The 16,729-nt window shown below is 42.8% G+C and overlaps 1 protein-coding gene across 6 annotated transcripts in view; it reads left to right on the top strand.

Moving 5' to 3' along the window:
* Window positions 1–16,729, top strand: part of rnf44 (ring finger protein 44) — a 235,988-nt gene that overhangs the window by 152,961 nt on the left and 66,298 nt on the right. For all 6 annotated transcript variants that reach the window (XM_072512197.1, XM_072512196.1, XM_072512193.1 and 3 more), the window contains exon 3: window positions 9,424–9,617. In XM_072512197.1, the coding sequence (XP_072368298.1) occupies window positions 9,424–9,617 (194 nt within the window). The remainder of the gene's footprint in view (window positions 1–9,423; window positions 9,618–16,729) is intronic.

Genomic DNA, 16,729 nt, shown 5'->3' with positions numbered 1-16,729 from the left:
GTTATAGAGATCCATATTTAGGATATTTTGTGTGGCTGTGTTTTCATGGGAGGCTGTGTTTTCATGGGAGGCTGTGTTTTCATGGAGGCTGTGTTTGTGTGGGGATATATGCTTTGGCACGGTAGGACATGACTTGAATGAAGTGGTACGCACCAGAATATTGTCTTGCATTATGCTAAAGCTACAGAAACTACTGGAAGCAGATTCTTTTAAATGGTTAGACCGGTTAACGTGGCACTTTATATTCCAGTATTCGGCAGATCTGCCACACTTTTTCTCCAAGCTTCCAACTTTAGTGAAGATCATGGGGTCAGTGAAAGTATATTTGGAAGGACCATTGAATGGAATTCTGATGCAGGCTATTTCCTCATTGTGTTCAAGGTTCCAGTTCTTGTATCTGATGTTGGTGCTGGAATCTTACTGACCAGCATGTCCATGAAATGTTTTTACTGCAGTGACAAATAATACTGTTAGAATTATAGCGCATCTGATGAGGTGCACATGAACAAAAATAATATTGTGAATAATGGGAAATGCCGTTTCTTCCAGGCTAGTGTATGCTTTTGTTCCACAGCAAAACTGTGCATGCCTACTTAAGAATTGAGATGTCACTGTAATTTAAAATCCTCTCTGTTCCCACGCAGCACCTGTTATGTGCTGGTGAACAACATTTGTGATTATACAATAGCAAGTAATAAAACAAGAATGCATTCAGTGCTTCATGGTCAAAAACTATTGAGTAAATTTATATTTTTGTACATGTTCAAATAAACCACAATCATAACATATCATTAAAAACATAAACACATTCAAAATGGGAAGTAATTGTATCGCTGATATTGTAAGAAGCTATTTGTGTACTCTGCAAGATTAATATTACTCTTAATAGAAAGTAGTTTGATTCACTTTCTTTTCTATTAATAGCGTGATAATCTCCATTGTACAACGTTTAGATGGTCGGGTGCTCTGTACTGCTATACTAACGTCAAGTGATGTGAAGCCTTGTACTAAACATGTTAAGTTGCACCCTTGACTGTCCTAAAAGTTTCTCATAAAGATGCAGAGCTCTATAAATATTTTCTTTTCCATGCTGTAGGCTCGGTTTGTGTGTAACTGAGGTGGTGGAATGGTAGGCCTGCTTCCCCAATCCTATTTCTGAATCAGAATAAAATCACTTCCTTATGGCTCTTTGTGTTGCTGATATGAACCAGTTATTAAAAGGATAATGTTATGCTCACCAATGTTATACTCGCGCATGTTTCACACACAGGTGATGCTTTTTTTCTTTATATATACTTTTCCCACTCAAATTAGTGAGAATAACTAGACCCAGTTTGTTCTGTATATTTTTGCAACAAATTACTGTACTATGCACATGCTAGATTCCATTTTGAATAATTAACCAAAGATATAGAAGCTATTATTAGTCACATAAAAAGTTATTTTGTGATTTTTATTTTGGTGGGCAGGGTGAAGTTCTTGTACCTGGATCCTTGAAAGTATTTATTTAAACTGAAGTTGCAAACCAGAGAATTGTTTCATTGTATTCGAGTTCATGTCATTGCACATGTATCCTTGGGCAAGAGAAAAGATTAACCCAAGCTTAAGGCCCAACAGCATTTACATCCACCGGGTGCATCCTGTTGGCAAAACAAAACCCGAGAGCGAAGATTTTCCTACTGAATGATGCTTGCAGTTCCAAGTACAATTTGTAGTGACGTCTGTGTTCTCTGTGGACCAGCCATCCCATTAGAACGGAACTGACCTCGGGCAACATTGCTCCCTCTCGGCGCCGAGGATGTGGGTTCGATCCCGGCCCTGGGTCACTGTCCATGTGGAGTTTGCACATTCTTCCCGTGTCTGCATGTGTCTCACCCCCACAATCCCAAAGGATGTGTCGGGTAGGTGGATTGGCCACGCTAAATTGCCCCTTAATTGGAAAAAAGAATTGGATACTCTTAAATTTATATATTTTTTTTAAAAGAATGGAACTGACCACAACATTCACAATTTTGTAAGAAACGAAGAAGCGCATGCTCTCATACCCTTGTATGAGTAGCGGTCAATGACCTGCATGGACTCTGATGGCTGCAATTTAACCCGACTCTGCCCGACTGAGGCGTTCCTCCCCCACTGATGGAAGGGTATTCTTACTCATGTGAGGCCCCTGGAGAAGTTTGTAAGTGATAATCTGTGGGTGCTTAAAGTCTCTGAGGGCTCAGTTACAAACTGTAACACTTAGGCTGCCCCTAGAACAGTCTGACCCAGCTGGCTGTATGGCATCAGGATTGGTATTGGCTAAGGGAATGAGTAGAAAGCAGATGCACTGACATTCTGCAAGAAGGCAACAGATGCTGCTTCTGTTGCGCCCTTGCCACTCCCATGAGGCTGTGGCTCTTCACTTCCATTGAAACACAGTAGGGCAGACAGAAGATGAGTGACACTTTGGAAGACCCTGTGCATTTGCTCCCCCCCCCCCCATCCCTGAAAAGCAAAATCTACCTCAAGACAGAGCATTAGTACAAGCCCAGGGTCTGCATGGCAGCTGTTTAATGCCACACTCTCCAAGGTCAAATGCAGAGCGCCGATGCCATTCAAGATAAAACCATGCAGACTAAAATACTGATTTGTGCTTCCATTTATAGTGCTGAAACTCTTTGAGCCTTTCAGTGCTTAACATAATTGATTTGCCCCAAAGTCTTCACTGGCCGACATTCTCTCCTTTAGATTATCTGGACCGTTAATATAATTGCCATTTGTGGGACTCAACAAATTGGCTGCAAAATTGACTAAATTTCAGAAGCACTTCATCGGCTGTAAATTGCTTTGATGGCATGGTGCCAAGTGGTTAGCACTGCTGCCTTACTGCGCCAGCGATCCGGGTTCAGTTCCAACCTCAGGTGATTGTGGCGTTTGCACATTCTCCCCGTGCCTGCATGGACTTCCTCCGAGCGCTCCGGTTTTCTCCCACAGTCCAAAGATGTGCAAGTTCGGTGGATTGGCAATTAGAAATTGTCAGTTTTCAAAATGTTAGGTGAGATTATAGGGATATGGGGGAGAGTAGGCCTAAATAAGGTGATCTTTCAAAGGGTTGCTGTGGACTCGATGGGCCAAATGGCCTCCTTCTGCACTGTAGGGATTCTATGGGCTATCTTAAGATTGTGAAAGATACTGCATAAATGCTCCCCCTGGGGTCATATTGAGTAGTGGTACATTTTCTATAAGGCTCCTCCCTTCTTTGTCTTGATGTGGCACAATGGCCATACTTAATTTCTGGCCTGAAATGAATAAAAGAAAGGGGAAGAGTCCTTGGGTGTCAAGGGAGAGCAGAAAGATGCTACAGATTGTCAGGCAGTGTGGAAGGTGAAATAACAGGAGGGCAGAGGAAGATGGGGTGTGTAAAAATCCTGGACAGAATTGTTTCCAGCATTACCACTTGCCACACTATGGAACTCCCCACTACCTGTGAAGGACTACATATCTTCTCCAAGAGTAAATGGGTGTGTAGTGACATCAGCATCCTCTATAACAGTGTTTTTCAAACTTTTTTTCCGGGGACCCATTTTTACCAACCGGCCAACCTTTGCGACCATGTCGGCTGACCTTCGTGACCCACCATTTTCTCTTACCTTTAATGCGAGAGGTGAACCTGCTTGGTCCTCATTTACTTGTTTGCTGCTGACAAAATGGAGGATTCACAATCGTGCCCAAAGTACGTGACGACGGCTTCAGGCAGGAAGATTGCATTGAATTTTTTAAAAAATCTTCTCCTGGGTCAGCGTGCTGACGTCAGGAGGAGGCGGTGCTTCTCGCGCACTGATGAGTGGGCATGAATGCGCAGTGTGCCCCCATTTTTTTTGCTGGTTGCGGCCATCATTTTTAAAGCCGCTTGTAACCGGCATTGTTAAAAGCCGGCTGTTGCGCGTGAATTCCCACTATGGGGAACGCCGCAATGGATGGCTCCGCGACCCTCCCGACACCTGCCCGCGACCCGTCCGCAACCCACCCGCGGGCCGCGACCCCCCACTTTGAAAATGCCTGCTCCACAAGATCCTCTGCAGGAAAGAAAGGATTTTGTTAGTGTCAACCTTGAGGTACTTTGAGATTTGTCATGAGAGGCAGCACGGTGGCGCAGTGGTTAGCACTGCTGCCTCACGGCACCGAGGTCCCAGGTTCGATCCCGGCTCTGGGTCACTGTCCATCTGGAGTTTGCACATTCTCCCCATGTTTGCGTGGGTTTTGCTCCCCCAACTCAAAGTTGTGCAGGTTAGGTGGATTGGCCATGCTAAATTGTCCCTTAATTGGAAAAAATGAATTAGGCACTGATTTGTCATGGTCGAATAATGTAGTAATGTGGGTGAAGTGGGCACGTGAGGGCTGTAGTAGCAATGTGAGGAGGTGGAGTCAAATGTTTCCGTGATTGTGAGAGAGGGGAAGTGGCGGAATGAAACGTAGGAAATGCTAAATGAAAGATGACCAAGCTCCATCTCGTTAGGGTTTTTATCATCCTAATAGTCATGTGATATAGAGATGATGGAGTTTTTTATCTGTGCAATTAATCTCCATCAATCAGTCTGCAACAGACCAAGACATGGCACAAGGGGAAACCCTTTGGAGAACCATAGATCCACAGTCATGTCAAATTACACATGTCCTCTGACCAATATGTTATTTTCTGAAAAAGTTATCTAATTTGCATTTAACTAAAGCAATACGAATTACATCAGTATCTCCAGACAAAGGTCCCACTCGCTGAAATATTGTCTTCGCAAATTAGCTTTGAACTTCTACCCCTTCCCCCCTTTTTCCCCACTGAGAGATGCGCCCAGTTTACAGAATTGTTCCTCATAATCCAAACCCTCCATTACCTAGGATCTAGGAGTACTGAAAGGTCACTGAAAGGGGCAACACAGATGGAGAAGGTAGTCAAGAAGGCATACGGCATGCTTGCCTTCATTGGCCGGGGCATTGAGTATAAGAATTGGCAAGTCATGTTGCAGCTGTATAGAACCTTAGTTAGGCCACACTTGGAGTATAGTGTTCAATTCTGGTCGCCACACTACCAGAAGGATGTGGAGGCTTTAGAGAGGGTGCAGAAGAGATTTACCAGAATGTTGCCTGGTATGGAGGGCATAAGCTATGAGGAGCGATTGAATAAACTCTGTTTGTTCTCACTGGAACGAAGGAGGTTGAGGGGCGACCTGATAGAGGTCTACAAAATTATGAGGGGCATAGACAGAGTGGATAGTCAGAGGCTTTTCCCCGGGGTAGAGGGGTCAATTACTAGGGGGCATAGGTTTAAGGTGAGCGGGGCAAGGTTTAGAGTAGATGTACGAGGCAAGTTTTTTACGCAGAGGGTAGTGGGTGCCTGGAACTCGCTACCGGAGGAGGTGGTGGAAGCAGGGACGATAGTGACATTTAAGGGGCATCTTGACAAATACATGAATAAGATGGGAATAGAGGGATACGGACCCAGGAAGTGTAGAAGATTGTAGTTTAGTCGGGCAGCATGGTCGGCACGGGCTTGGAGGGCCGAAGGGCCTGTTCCTGTGCTGTACATTTCTTTGTTCTTTGCCATTCTGGTTTTCTTGTTTTGTATTGTTTCAATAGCTGGAATATCCATTCTGCACTGTGACCACCAGAACTGCAGCCAGTATTGTAAGCGCAGTCACACCAATAATGTGCAAAGTGGCAGGACCAGACTACCTCTGTTCAATATTGACCTTTTAATGCATCCCAGCATCTGATTTACTTTGCTCACTACCACTGAGCATACAGTGATAGCTTCAATTTATTATCAGTTGGGACCCTAAGATCTCTCAGCAATTTTCCATTAACATTAATTTCTTTCCATTCAAGTGAGCGTCTCTTGCTGAATGTTTTTAATAGCGTGGCTGCAATGGTGGAGGGTAAGGTGATGGTTCATTTTCTTACCTTGACAACTTGGGGAAGCTCCTGGACTGAGCATGCTCTAAATCCTCTTCTCAGTGGCAACAGATGTGTTCTTGGGGTATTTTTACCCATCACTCTTCCTGAGAGGGGAGCATGATTTTGCTTCTGTTGACATCCCATAAATGTGTACGAGAGAATTTGAGACTTTAGACGTTTCACTGCATTTCTTTGCTGTCTTCATAGAAAGTGCACCCTGCCTTGAAGTAATGCCATTTAAGTTGCATCATTGAAACCCAGTTTTCTTCTGCATACCTGAGTCTTCATAGTGATCCTGACGGTACTGATTTAACATGGTTTCAGCAACCCATCCCATGCCTGCGCATTTTGAGACATGATCAAATTTTGAAGCCAGTGTATCCTTTGACTTGCCATGAGCAGAACCATAAGAGATTTGCATGTAAATGTGGATGAGTTCACTCTTTATATTGCTGATGATGTTGCATCAGTCAATGGTTGCAGCTGTATTTCTGTACTTTATTCTGCTGTTGAGATCAACTAATACGAGATCATTTTAGTATTTCTTAATTTAATACGATGGGGTTTGAATTCTAGCCCAACTCTCTGATTTCATTCATTCTGATAAAATTCTTAAAAACCGGTTAAGAGACTCATTTTCAATGGTTTCTTTCTGTTCAATTTGAATGTTGCATTGAAAGCTTGTGCAAATTTAAATGCTTGCCCCTTTGCAGTCCAAGTGTCATGTGATCATGTATACTTTTGACATTAAAACAGAACGTGTGTATGTTACTGATCTTTCTATTTGCCAGTAAATTGTAATATTTTCATAAAATATGTAGTTTTGGGCTGTTGGGAATTTATAGCCTGTCTTCTCTGCCTGTTAACCATAAGAATCTTGTGAAATGTATCTGACTAGTTTCAACCCAGTTCCTAGTGATCACAGGTCTGTGCCACAGAACTGACTAACGTGGAGAGGCCATGGATGGACTGGTGGGGGAAATTTTTTTAAATAGTCCTTGGCGCATCTAACATAACATAAGAATTAGGAGCTGGAGTAGGCCATCTGGCCCTTCGAGCCTGCTCTGCCATTCAATGAGATCACGGCTGATCTTTCGTGGGCTCAGCTCCACTTTCCCGCCCGAACACCGTAACCCTTTATTCCTTTATTCTTCAAAAAACTATCTATCTTTATCTTGAAAACATTTAATGAAGGCGCCTCAACTGCTTCACTGGGCACGGAATTCCATAGATTGACAATCCTTTGGGTGAAGAAGTTCCTCCTAAGCTCAGTCCTAAATCTACTTCCCCTAATTTTGAGGCTATGCCCCCTAGTTCTGCTTTCACCCGCCAGTGGAAACAACCTGCCTGCATGTATCCTATCTATTCCCATCTGTGTAACATTTTTCATGTTGGAGCTGAAGTACATTGTTGGGCAGCTTTACTTAAAAGGAAGTGTTTCATTTTGCAATGCTTACATACCTGACTTTGACCAGCTAAATATGTACCCTCCCCCCCGTCCCCAAAAGCCTAAATAAAATAATCATATTAACTTGCACCTGTATGCGAGCTAACTGTTTCAAGTAATTATATTGCCACTGAAATGTGGTAGATTCCTGTGCTAGAGGATTTAAAGATGATATATACTGCCATAACTGGAAACCGTCACAGAATTGAGGCTTGCCAGAAAGTGTAATTAAGCCTCAGCTTCTGGAAACCAGCAAGATTCTTTTTTAAGAACCATAAATCCCAGTCCCTACCTCCTCTGCACTCCCTTGATGCTCTTTGCCGAGTGTCCTGGGAGTCTGAGGCACTTGCGTCCAATAATTACAAGGGGCCTACTGCAGTTCAGAAGGTAGGATAAATTGGCAAGTAGGTATATGATGATGCCAAATTTAATTTTGAAAAAAATCTGCAGGAGGTGAGGCAGGTGAATGCGTAGAGGCCAGCAGGGTTCACATAGTTATGAAAGTATGTAAATTCTCAAAACAGAATCACAAGAGACCATCAGATGCAATCTGTATGATTCATTTTGTGATTCCAAATGTCACCATATTAAGTATGGTATTTACAGTATGGCAAAAGCTGTTATTTCCATAGCCAATGGTGAGAATGTATCATATTAAATCAGCAAATTCCAGGAGTGGTGATATTAAGAATTAACTGTATATATAATCAGTAAATTAAATATAAGGGCAGGTTTACTACAACTGGTAGTCGCAGAAATTGTAGATCGAAAATAAAAACAGAATTGTTTTTTCTTTGAAAAATAATTGAGTCAGTGACCAACAGGGAGTCCGAAGGTAATTTCAACAGATTGATAAGTACATTTCTATTTCATTAAATTAGAAATACATGTTCTGATATTACCCTTTGTCTTTAAAATAGTCACTATCAAATAGCGCACGTTTTATAAAAAAAAAAAAAAAATGAAAGCTCTGCTGCCCACGTCACTCACCCCACATCATTGTGTTACTATTTGATGACCTTCAGTGACTTGGTGAAATCATCCTTTCATTGGTTGAAATATTTCTGTCCATTGAATAGAAAAAGCGGAGTTTCTTGAGCCTTGCTTTTTTTTTACATTTAAACTGTAGGAAATTATATCTCAATTTCAGTTACCCAAATTGCCAAATCATTCATTACCAATAATTATCTTTTTATTGCTATAGGTGCGTTCTTAAGTGCTACCAGGCTTCTTCCTTATTCCTAAGCTCTGTCCACCTTTTTATACTCCGTTCCCATCCTCATTCCCAATCTGCTCTTCCTGTTTCTTGCAGTGCTTGAGCGAGCTCCAGTTTCTCCGTCACTTATTGTCGGCTGCATCATTCGCACTGAGGTAGTAACCCAAAAATCTCAGTCATTTCTTACAAAAGAAGGTTTCCTTATTCCTGCTTCTCTTGCTGAAAAGGTTTGCTCCAATTGAAATGTTTCTGGCATCTTGCTAGTTCTCGTTGAAAATCTAATTTGATCGTGAGACCAAATGTCAAATGATTAAATAGCACAGGAAGCTGTAGCTCAGTCTGAATGCGATTCCCTTTTAAGCAGCTCATTCAAATAACTGCACCTCCAACAGTATAGCACTTCCTCGGTAGTGTTAACATTGATTATTGCCATTAAGGTCTCTGGAGTGGGAATTGAACTCAACCATCTAACCCTTGAGGTGTATGTGTGCTGCCGATTTCATTCCCCATCCTGTAGAATACGGATTTGCCCCAATCTCTTCTAGGTTTACTCTTGTGTGCAAGTTACACAAAGCAAAGCACACCTTTTATTGACCTGTAATAGAATTTGAGGCTCCAGGTAATCATAACATTTTAAAAATGCTTTTTGATGTTGGTGTCTGGTTTCTCTAATTCTGTAATTTCATGGTCATAATTCACCCACCACTAGTGAAATATTGTTATGAAACCCTCTCTTCGGTTCCTTTGGCATTGCATCTCTCTGCCCATGTCTACCTTACAAATGTCAGCAGTGCTTAGATTACATCTGTTGTTCTTGCGTTGCGCTTTGCAGAGCGACGACAGTCCCAGCCCAAAACGCCGGCGTGTCTCTCATTCTGCCCTTGAGATCCAGAGTGCATCTCCTCCTCAGACGCCACCAATGCGACCATGGGAAATAACAGTGAATAGGCGGCCTCCCTCAGCCCCTTTCAACCAGCGACGATTCTCAGGGGAACGGTGCAACACACCAGCACATCACAGGAGAAGGTAAGTTCCATATTGGAGGCAAACCTCGAGCTTCTCGAGGCATGTACAATTTGCTGCAGGGCTGTCTAGTGGTGGGAAGGGGAGTTAACAGCAGTGGTATTTTCTGTCCATGTCCAAACACGAGCACTGAATTTCACCAGATTTTTCAGAGGGATTCCTGGGAAGATGAGCTTATTTCCTTCTAAAGTTTGCTATCTTGGTTTGATCAATTATAGCATGTAGCTGAGGAAGAAAGTTCTGTGGTTGCTCTGTTCCATCTTAATTGGGTACAACATTTTAATGCATCACAGTTTCAAAATGGTGCATTCTTGACGTATGCTCTTAATTCATGGAATTAGAATTGGATAAAACCTAAAATTGGCCCATTGGTATTTATTTACTCTTGAGATGTGGCATTACATAGTAAGGCTTTGTGTAAACAAAGACTATTCTATCCTTCCTAAATTCTCCAGTTTGCATATAATTTAGGGGCTGGTTTAGTACAGTGGGCTAAACAGCTGGCTTGTCATGCAGAACAATGCCAGCAGCCCGGATTCAATTCCCATACTGGCCTCCCTGAACAGGCGCCGGAATGTGGTGACTAGGAGCTTTTCACAGTAACTTCATTGAAGCCTACTTGTGACAATAAGGGATTATTATTATTAATTGCTCTGTCTTATAGTTCCTTTTCTGAAAATAATTAATTGGTTCCTTTTTAAAGCCTCTGGTTTTCTGTTCTTCCACCTCATTGTTAATCTTTCTACAAACCTGTTACTCTTGCTCTTTTTGATACCTCTAACCTTCAAATCCTATCCTTTGCCAGAACTTGCCTGTTTTCCATACGTGTGGAATTCCCTTGTTCCTAAGATATCTTTACTCTAAACCTGGCCCACTTAAGTTCAGGAATCCACTTTCATAGAACTCCTCAAAACACCTTCAATAATACTTCATCATTCCTGTAACATGGAAACCAAACCTGAACGTGGACTTATAAATGCAGCCACATCGACTTCAATATTACCTCTTTCAACTTGAACGCCACACCTACATTTATTTGTTGTTTTCACGATCGCCTATAATGGATCATTGAATTGACATCTTTAATGACCTATCCATTTATTTTGCACATTAACTAAGCTATCCAGAACCACATTGGTTAGCATGAGTAGGTACTACACCCAGTTTGATGTAATCCATAGTTTTGGACACTTTGGACAATGTTGCATCCTTTTAAGTCATTTATCAAAGATACAAATTGCTGTGATCCAAACATCAATCTCCATGGGAACTAACTGGCAGTCGGTTGCCACCTACCTATCTTTCATGCATCAGTCGAGCCAAATACTTTGCAATCAACTCTGTAGGCACAGAGGGAGATTGGATCAATTTATTTTGTAGCTCAGCATTAAGTTTATTCTTGAAATGCAGGTGGATAATATCTGCCCTTCTTTCTGGGTCAATTGCAGTAAATTGATGAACAATTTATTTGAGGTTGGGGGAGGTGTCTCCAATTAGATCTACACCAACTCTCCTAAGACCCCAGTACTACTTAATGATCCTTTTGGAAATTGGCCATCAAATCTCATACATTTAACTCCACAATGCTGGTAATTTAGGTGTTCATACCTTGCCCTTTTCTATAAAAAAAAAAAGGGGGTTTTATTTGCCACTTTCTATTTTGGTGGGTTTGGAAAATACTTTGAGAATTTTCCTCTCCTGAACCAACTCCCATCTGCATGGTATTTTGAAGGATAACAAACAATGCATCCAGTATCTCTATAGCCACCACTTTCAAAATTCTATGGTGTAACTCATCTGGTGCAGGGGATTTATCAGCCTTAAATCCAATTAGTTTTTCTAGCACTACGTCTTTATTATTAATTTTTTTCATTTCCTCATTTTCACAAATCCCTTGGTTTCCTAGTGGCTGGGAGATTTTCTATATCTCCCTCTGTGAAGGCAGACACAAAAGTAATTGTTTTGATGCTTCAACATTTCCCTATTCACCATTATGCCTTTCCCTGCCCCTGCTTGTAATGGACCCACATTGTTCTTGCTAATCTTTTCCTTTTCACATACAGAAAGAAGCTTTTACAGTCCACCCTTAATGTTTTTCACTAGTTCACATTCATAGTCTCTTTTTCCTTTATCAGTTTCTTGGTCCTCATTTGCCAGATTTTAAATTGCTCCCAATCCTTGTGTTTGCCACTCGCTTTGATCTATAAACCACTTCCTTGGATATAATGCAATCTTGAACTTCATTTTCTAGCCATAGTGGATTCTCCTTTCCTGTTGGGCTTTTGTGTCTTGGGGGAATGTAAAGTTGTTGTAGATCACGTAATACCAATATAAATACTATCCATTGCCTGTTACTGTCAAATCTTTTAATGTATTTTCCAAATCCACCATAGCCCACTTGCCTCCTATGCCTTCATTGTTTCCTTTGTTCCAATTTTAAAACACTAGTTTCAGAATGAATTATATCACTTTCAAACTTGGTGTAAAATTCTGACATATTAGGGTCACTATTTCCTGAAGGCTCCTTTTGCAGCAAGGTTATTAATTAGCCCTTTCTCATTACGTAATACTAAATCTAAATTAGATTTAATCTAATCTAAAACTGATCCCTAGTTGGTTCTTCAACATACTACTTCAGAAACCCATCTTGTACACATGCCAAGAATTCATCCATCACAACATTAGTGCTAATTCGGTTTATCTAATTTATATATATATATATATATATATATATTGAAGTTGCCCATGATTACTGTAATGTCCATGTTACATGCAGCTCTAATTTCTTAATTTATACCATGCCCAACATCACCATTACAGTTTGGTGTCCTGTAACCATCTCCCACCAATATTTGTTGCACCATGCTTTTTCTTAGCTCCACCCAAACTGATTCTACGTCTTACTGATATTGTCCACTCTTAACAGCACTACCCTACCTCTTTTCACCCATCACTCCTAAATGACGAATACGTTTGAATATTCGATTCCCAGTCTTGGTCACCCTGTAGCCACATCTATGTAATGGATATATTTAAATGAATGTTTTGTAAAAATACATGTATTTTTCACTATATTTCTCTCATTTCCTGCTTATGGATCGTCCGTTCTGTAGCCTTCCCATATAGCATAGATGTGTTGTTAGGAGCTTGAGTAAGTGCCATTCTATCAGCTGCAGAATATAATTCTTATTGGGCCAATGATGGACCAACCCTACCACCTTCTTCTGGCTTCTTACTGCATGAATGTATCTACTGATGGTACTGTTTTTTTTTAAATAATATTTTATTGAAAATTTTTGGTCAACCAACACAGTACATTGTGCATCCTTTACACAACATTGTAACAATACAGATAATAATGACCTTTTTAAATTTAAACAAAAACAACAACAAATAAATAAATATTAAATAACAAAAAATAAAAACTAGCCCTAATTGGCAACTGCCTTGTCTCAGGCCACACACCACCCCCCCCCCCCCCCCCCCCCCCCCCAAGTCCTGGGCCGCTGCTGCTGCCTTCTTTGTTCTCCCCTATCTATCTTTCCGCAAGATATTCGACGAACGGTTGCCACCGCCTGGTAAACCCTTGAGCCGACCCCCTTAGGACGAACTTAATCCGCTCTAACTTTATGAACCCCGCCATATCATTTATCCAGGTCTCCACCCCCGGGGGCTTGGCTTCTTTCCACATTAGCAATATTCTGCGCCGGGCTACTAGGGACGCAAAGGCCAAAACATCGGCCTCTTTCGCCTCCTGCACTCCCGGCTCTTGTGCAACCCCAAATATAGCCAACCCCCAGCTTGGTTCGACCCGGACTCCTACTACTTTCGAAAGCACCTTTGTCACCCCCATCCAAAACCCCTGTAGTGCCGGGCATGACCAAAACATATGGGTATGATTCGCTGGGCTTCTCGAGCACCTCGCACACCTATCCTCCACCCCAAAAAATTTACTGAGCCGTGTTCCAGTCATATGTGCCCTGTGTAATACCTTAAACTGAATCAGGCTTAGCCTGGCGCACGAGGACGACGAGTTTACCCTGTTTAGGGCATCTGCCCACATCCCCTCCTCAATCTCCTCCCCTAGCTCTTCTTCCCATTTCCCTTTTAGTTCGTCCATCATAGTCTCCCCTTCGTCTCTCATTTCCCTATATATATCCGACACCTTACCGTCCCCCACCCATTTCTTTGAGATGACTCTGTCCTGCACCTCTTGTGTCGGGAGCTGCGGGAATTCCCTCACCTGTTGCCTCGCAAAAGCCCTCAATTGCATGTACCTGAATGCATTCCTTTGGGGCAACCCATATTTCTCGGTCAGCGCTCCCAGACTCGCAAACTTCCCATCCACAAATAGATCTTTCAATTGCGTTATACCTGCTCTTTGCCACATTCCATATCCCCCATCCATTCCCCCCGGGGCAAACCTATGGTTGTTTCTTATCGGGGACCCCCCCAGTGCTCCGGTCTTTCCCCTATGTCGTCTCCACTGTCCCCAAATCTTCAGTGTAGCTACCACCACCGGACTCGTGGTATAGTTCCTTGGTGAGAACGGCAATGGGGCTGTCACCATAGCCTGCAGGCTGGTCCCCCTACAGGACGCCCTCTCTAATCTCTTCCACGCCGCTCCTTCCTCCTCTCCCATCCACTTACTCACCATTGAAATATTAGCGGCCCAATAATACTCACTTAGGCTCGGTAGTGCCAGCCCCCCCCTATCCCTACTACGCTGTAAGAATCCCTTCCTCACTCTCGGAGTCTTCCCGGCCCAAACAAAACCCATGATACTCTTTTCTATCCTTTTGAAAAAAGCCTTCGTGATCACCACCGGGAGACACTGAAACACAAAGAGGAATCTCGGGAGGACCACCATCTTAACTGCCTGCACCCTCCCTGCCATTGACAATGCTACCATATCCCATCTCTTGAAATCTTCCTCCATCTGTTCCACCAACCGCGTCAAATTTAGCCTGTGCAATGTGCCCCAATTCTTAGCTATCTGGATCCCCAGGTAACGAAAGTCTCTTGTTACCTTCCTCAACGGTAGGTCTCTACTGATGGTACTGTGACCATTGGTCTAGATTTTTTAAATATTCCTTTTACCTGTGACTTTCAGATGTCATGATTTCCTATCCTCTATGCATATATTCTTTCAGGAGAAGGAGTTTCAGGCTATAAGTAGTTGCATTCCCTTTAACTGCAATTCAGAAGAGTTGTATGAATATGCTGTTCTGCACAATACTAATCAGCTGCTTGACTGGTCCCTTTCTGGAAAAGAAAATGTCCATTTCCAAATAACAAGTGCAAAGTAAAATCTAATTCTGAATGAGGGAAGCAATCCAATTCTCAGCTAACCACAGCCAAGTACATTTATATGTTTCAATGCTTATTTCATTCCTTTCTCATGAATTCATTACCCTCTTGTCGCCTCCTTCCATTTGAACCTCTCACTCATATTCTTCTCAACCTCACCATCTCTTGTGGTCTTGCAACTTCATGGGTTTGATTACCAAGAAGACAATCCCTGGCCATCTACATTTCTCTCTGATCATGTTGCCGTACCTCCTTCAACCTCACTCTCTCTGCTTGCACTGGAAAAGAACTTTCACTCTTGTACCTGATGGTGCCAAGCCTCTGGCTGTATGGGTGCGATAGTACCTCTGCAATTGTTAATTTGCTCGGCTATTCCTCACCTCTTCATTTGTTACCTTGTGCAAAGTATGTCCCCTCTCTCCGTTTTCCTGACGCTGTTCCTTCTTTGTTTCTTGAATCCACGAGGCACAAATTTGCATGCCTGGTGCACAACTGACTTATTGCTGGATCTGACTTGACCAAGCTCTACCAAGCTTCACTCTCCTCTGCCAAAATGATTTATCACCATAGGATTGTTCTAAAGGACTGCTTTCCTCCACTACCAGATTTCTCTATAAATCGCTCTCTTTCCTGCCGCTCCACCCTCACCTCTAACGACCCTCCCCTCTGGCGACCCTCCCCTCTGGCGACCCTCCCCTCTGGCGACCCTCCCCTCTGGCGACCCTCCCCTCTGGCGACCCTCCCCTCTGGCGACCCTCCCCTCTGGCGACCCTCCCCTCTGGCGACCCTCCCCTCTGGCGACCCTCCCCTCTGGCGACCCTCCCCTCTGGCGACCCTCCCCTCTGGCGACCCTCCCCTCTAACTAACAAATGCAAGAGAAACTTATTGACTTTTGCGTCCAAGGCCAAGAGTGAGTATGCAGTCAGCTGACCACTTCACCAAAACTTGCCCTTGTCACGAACACCCACATATATATACTCTCGTTCTTTCCCTCATTTCTCTCTCTTCTCTCTCCAAGCTCATCACATTTACAAGACCTGTGCCCCAATTCATAGTCCTCATTTACAATAAACTGCTAGTCCCCATACAGGCAATCTGTACCATCATCACATCATCAGTGCACTCTGCAAAAAAAATCCCTTGACCTTTCTCCTCAATCACTACTGTCCTCCTTTCATTTGTTTCTAAGGATATTAAATGTGTGCTAGGAGGTGAACCATCCTTCAGGATGTTCCCACTCAACCGATGAAGGTGGATTGAGAATTGGGGAGACGGCTGGGTTTTCTCCTGTTCATAATAATCATTGCCCAGTACTGATGTGAGATGCATGGTATGCTATTGAGGGCTGGCTTTAAGTTGGAATTTGCTGCTTCATTATAAGGCGGGTTGCAAATGAAGCTGAGCACACTGTAGAATCATCAGTGAAAAGCTCCACTCAACAACAACTTGCATTTGTCCAGCATATTTAACATAGTAAAACATCTCCAGGTCCTCAACGGGTATAAAACCAGAAAAAAATTACAGCTGAACCAAACGACAACACCAGAAAAAGTGATGAATTTGACCACGGCATGTAAAGTAATATTAGGAAATGCAGCCATAAAAAGCAAAAAATAACGGATTTGAGGAAATGAGAGACTGTGACCATGACCATATGGTGAACGGGGCAACGCGGCGGCACGGTGGTTAGCACTGCTGCCTCACAGCACCAGGGACCCGGTTTCAATTCCAGTCTTGGGTAACTTATCTGTAGAGTTTTCACTTACGCCCCGTGTCTGCGTGGTTTCCTCCAGGTGCTCCGGTTT

The sequence above is a fragment of the Scyliorhinus torazame genome, chromosome 7 (assembly GCF_047496885.1).
Source record: "Scyliorhinus torazame isolate Kashiwa2021f chromosome 7, sScyTor2.1, whole genome shotgun sequence".
Taxonomy (NCBI): Eukaryota; Metazoa; Chordata; class Chondrichthyes; order Carcharhiniformes; family Scyliorhinidae; genus Scyliorhinus; species Scyliorhinus torazame.
Note: the sequence above shows the minus strand (reverse complement) of the source record. Positions and strands in the feature narration are given on the sequence as shown.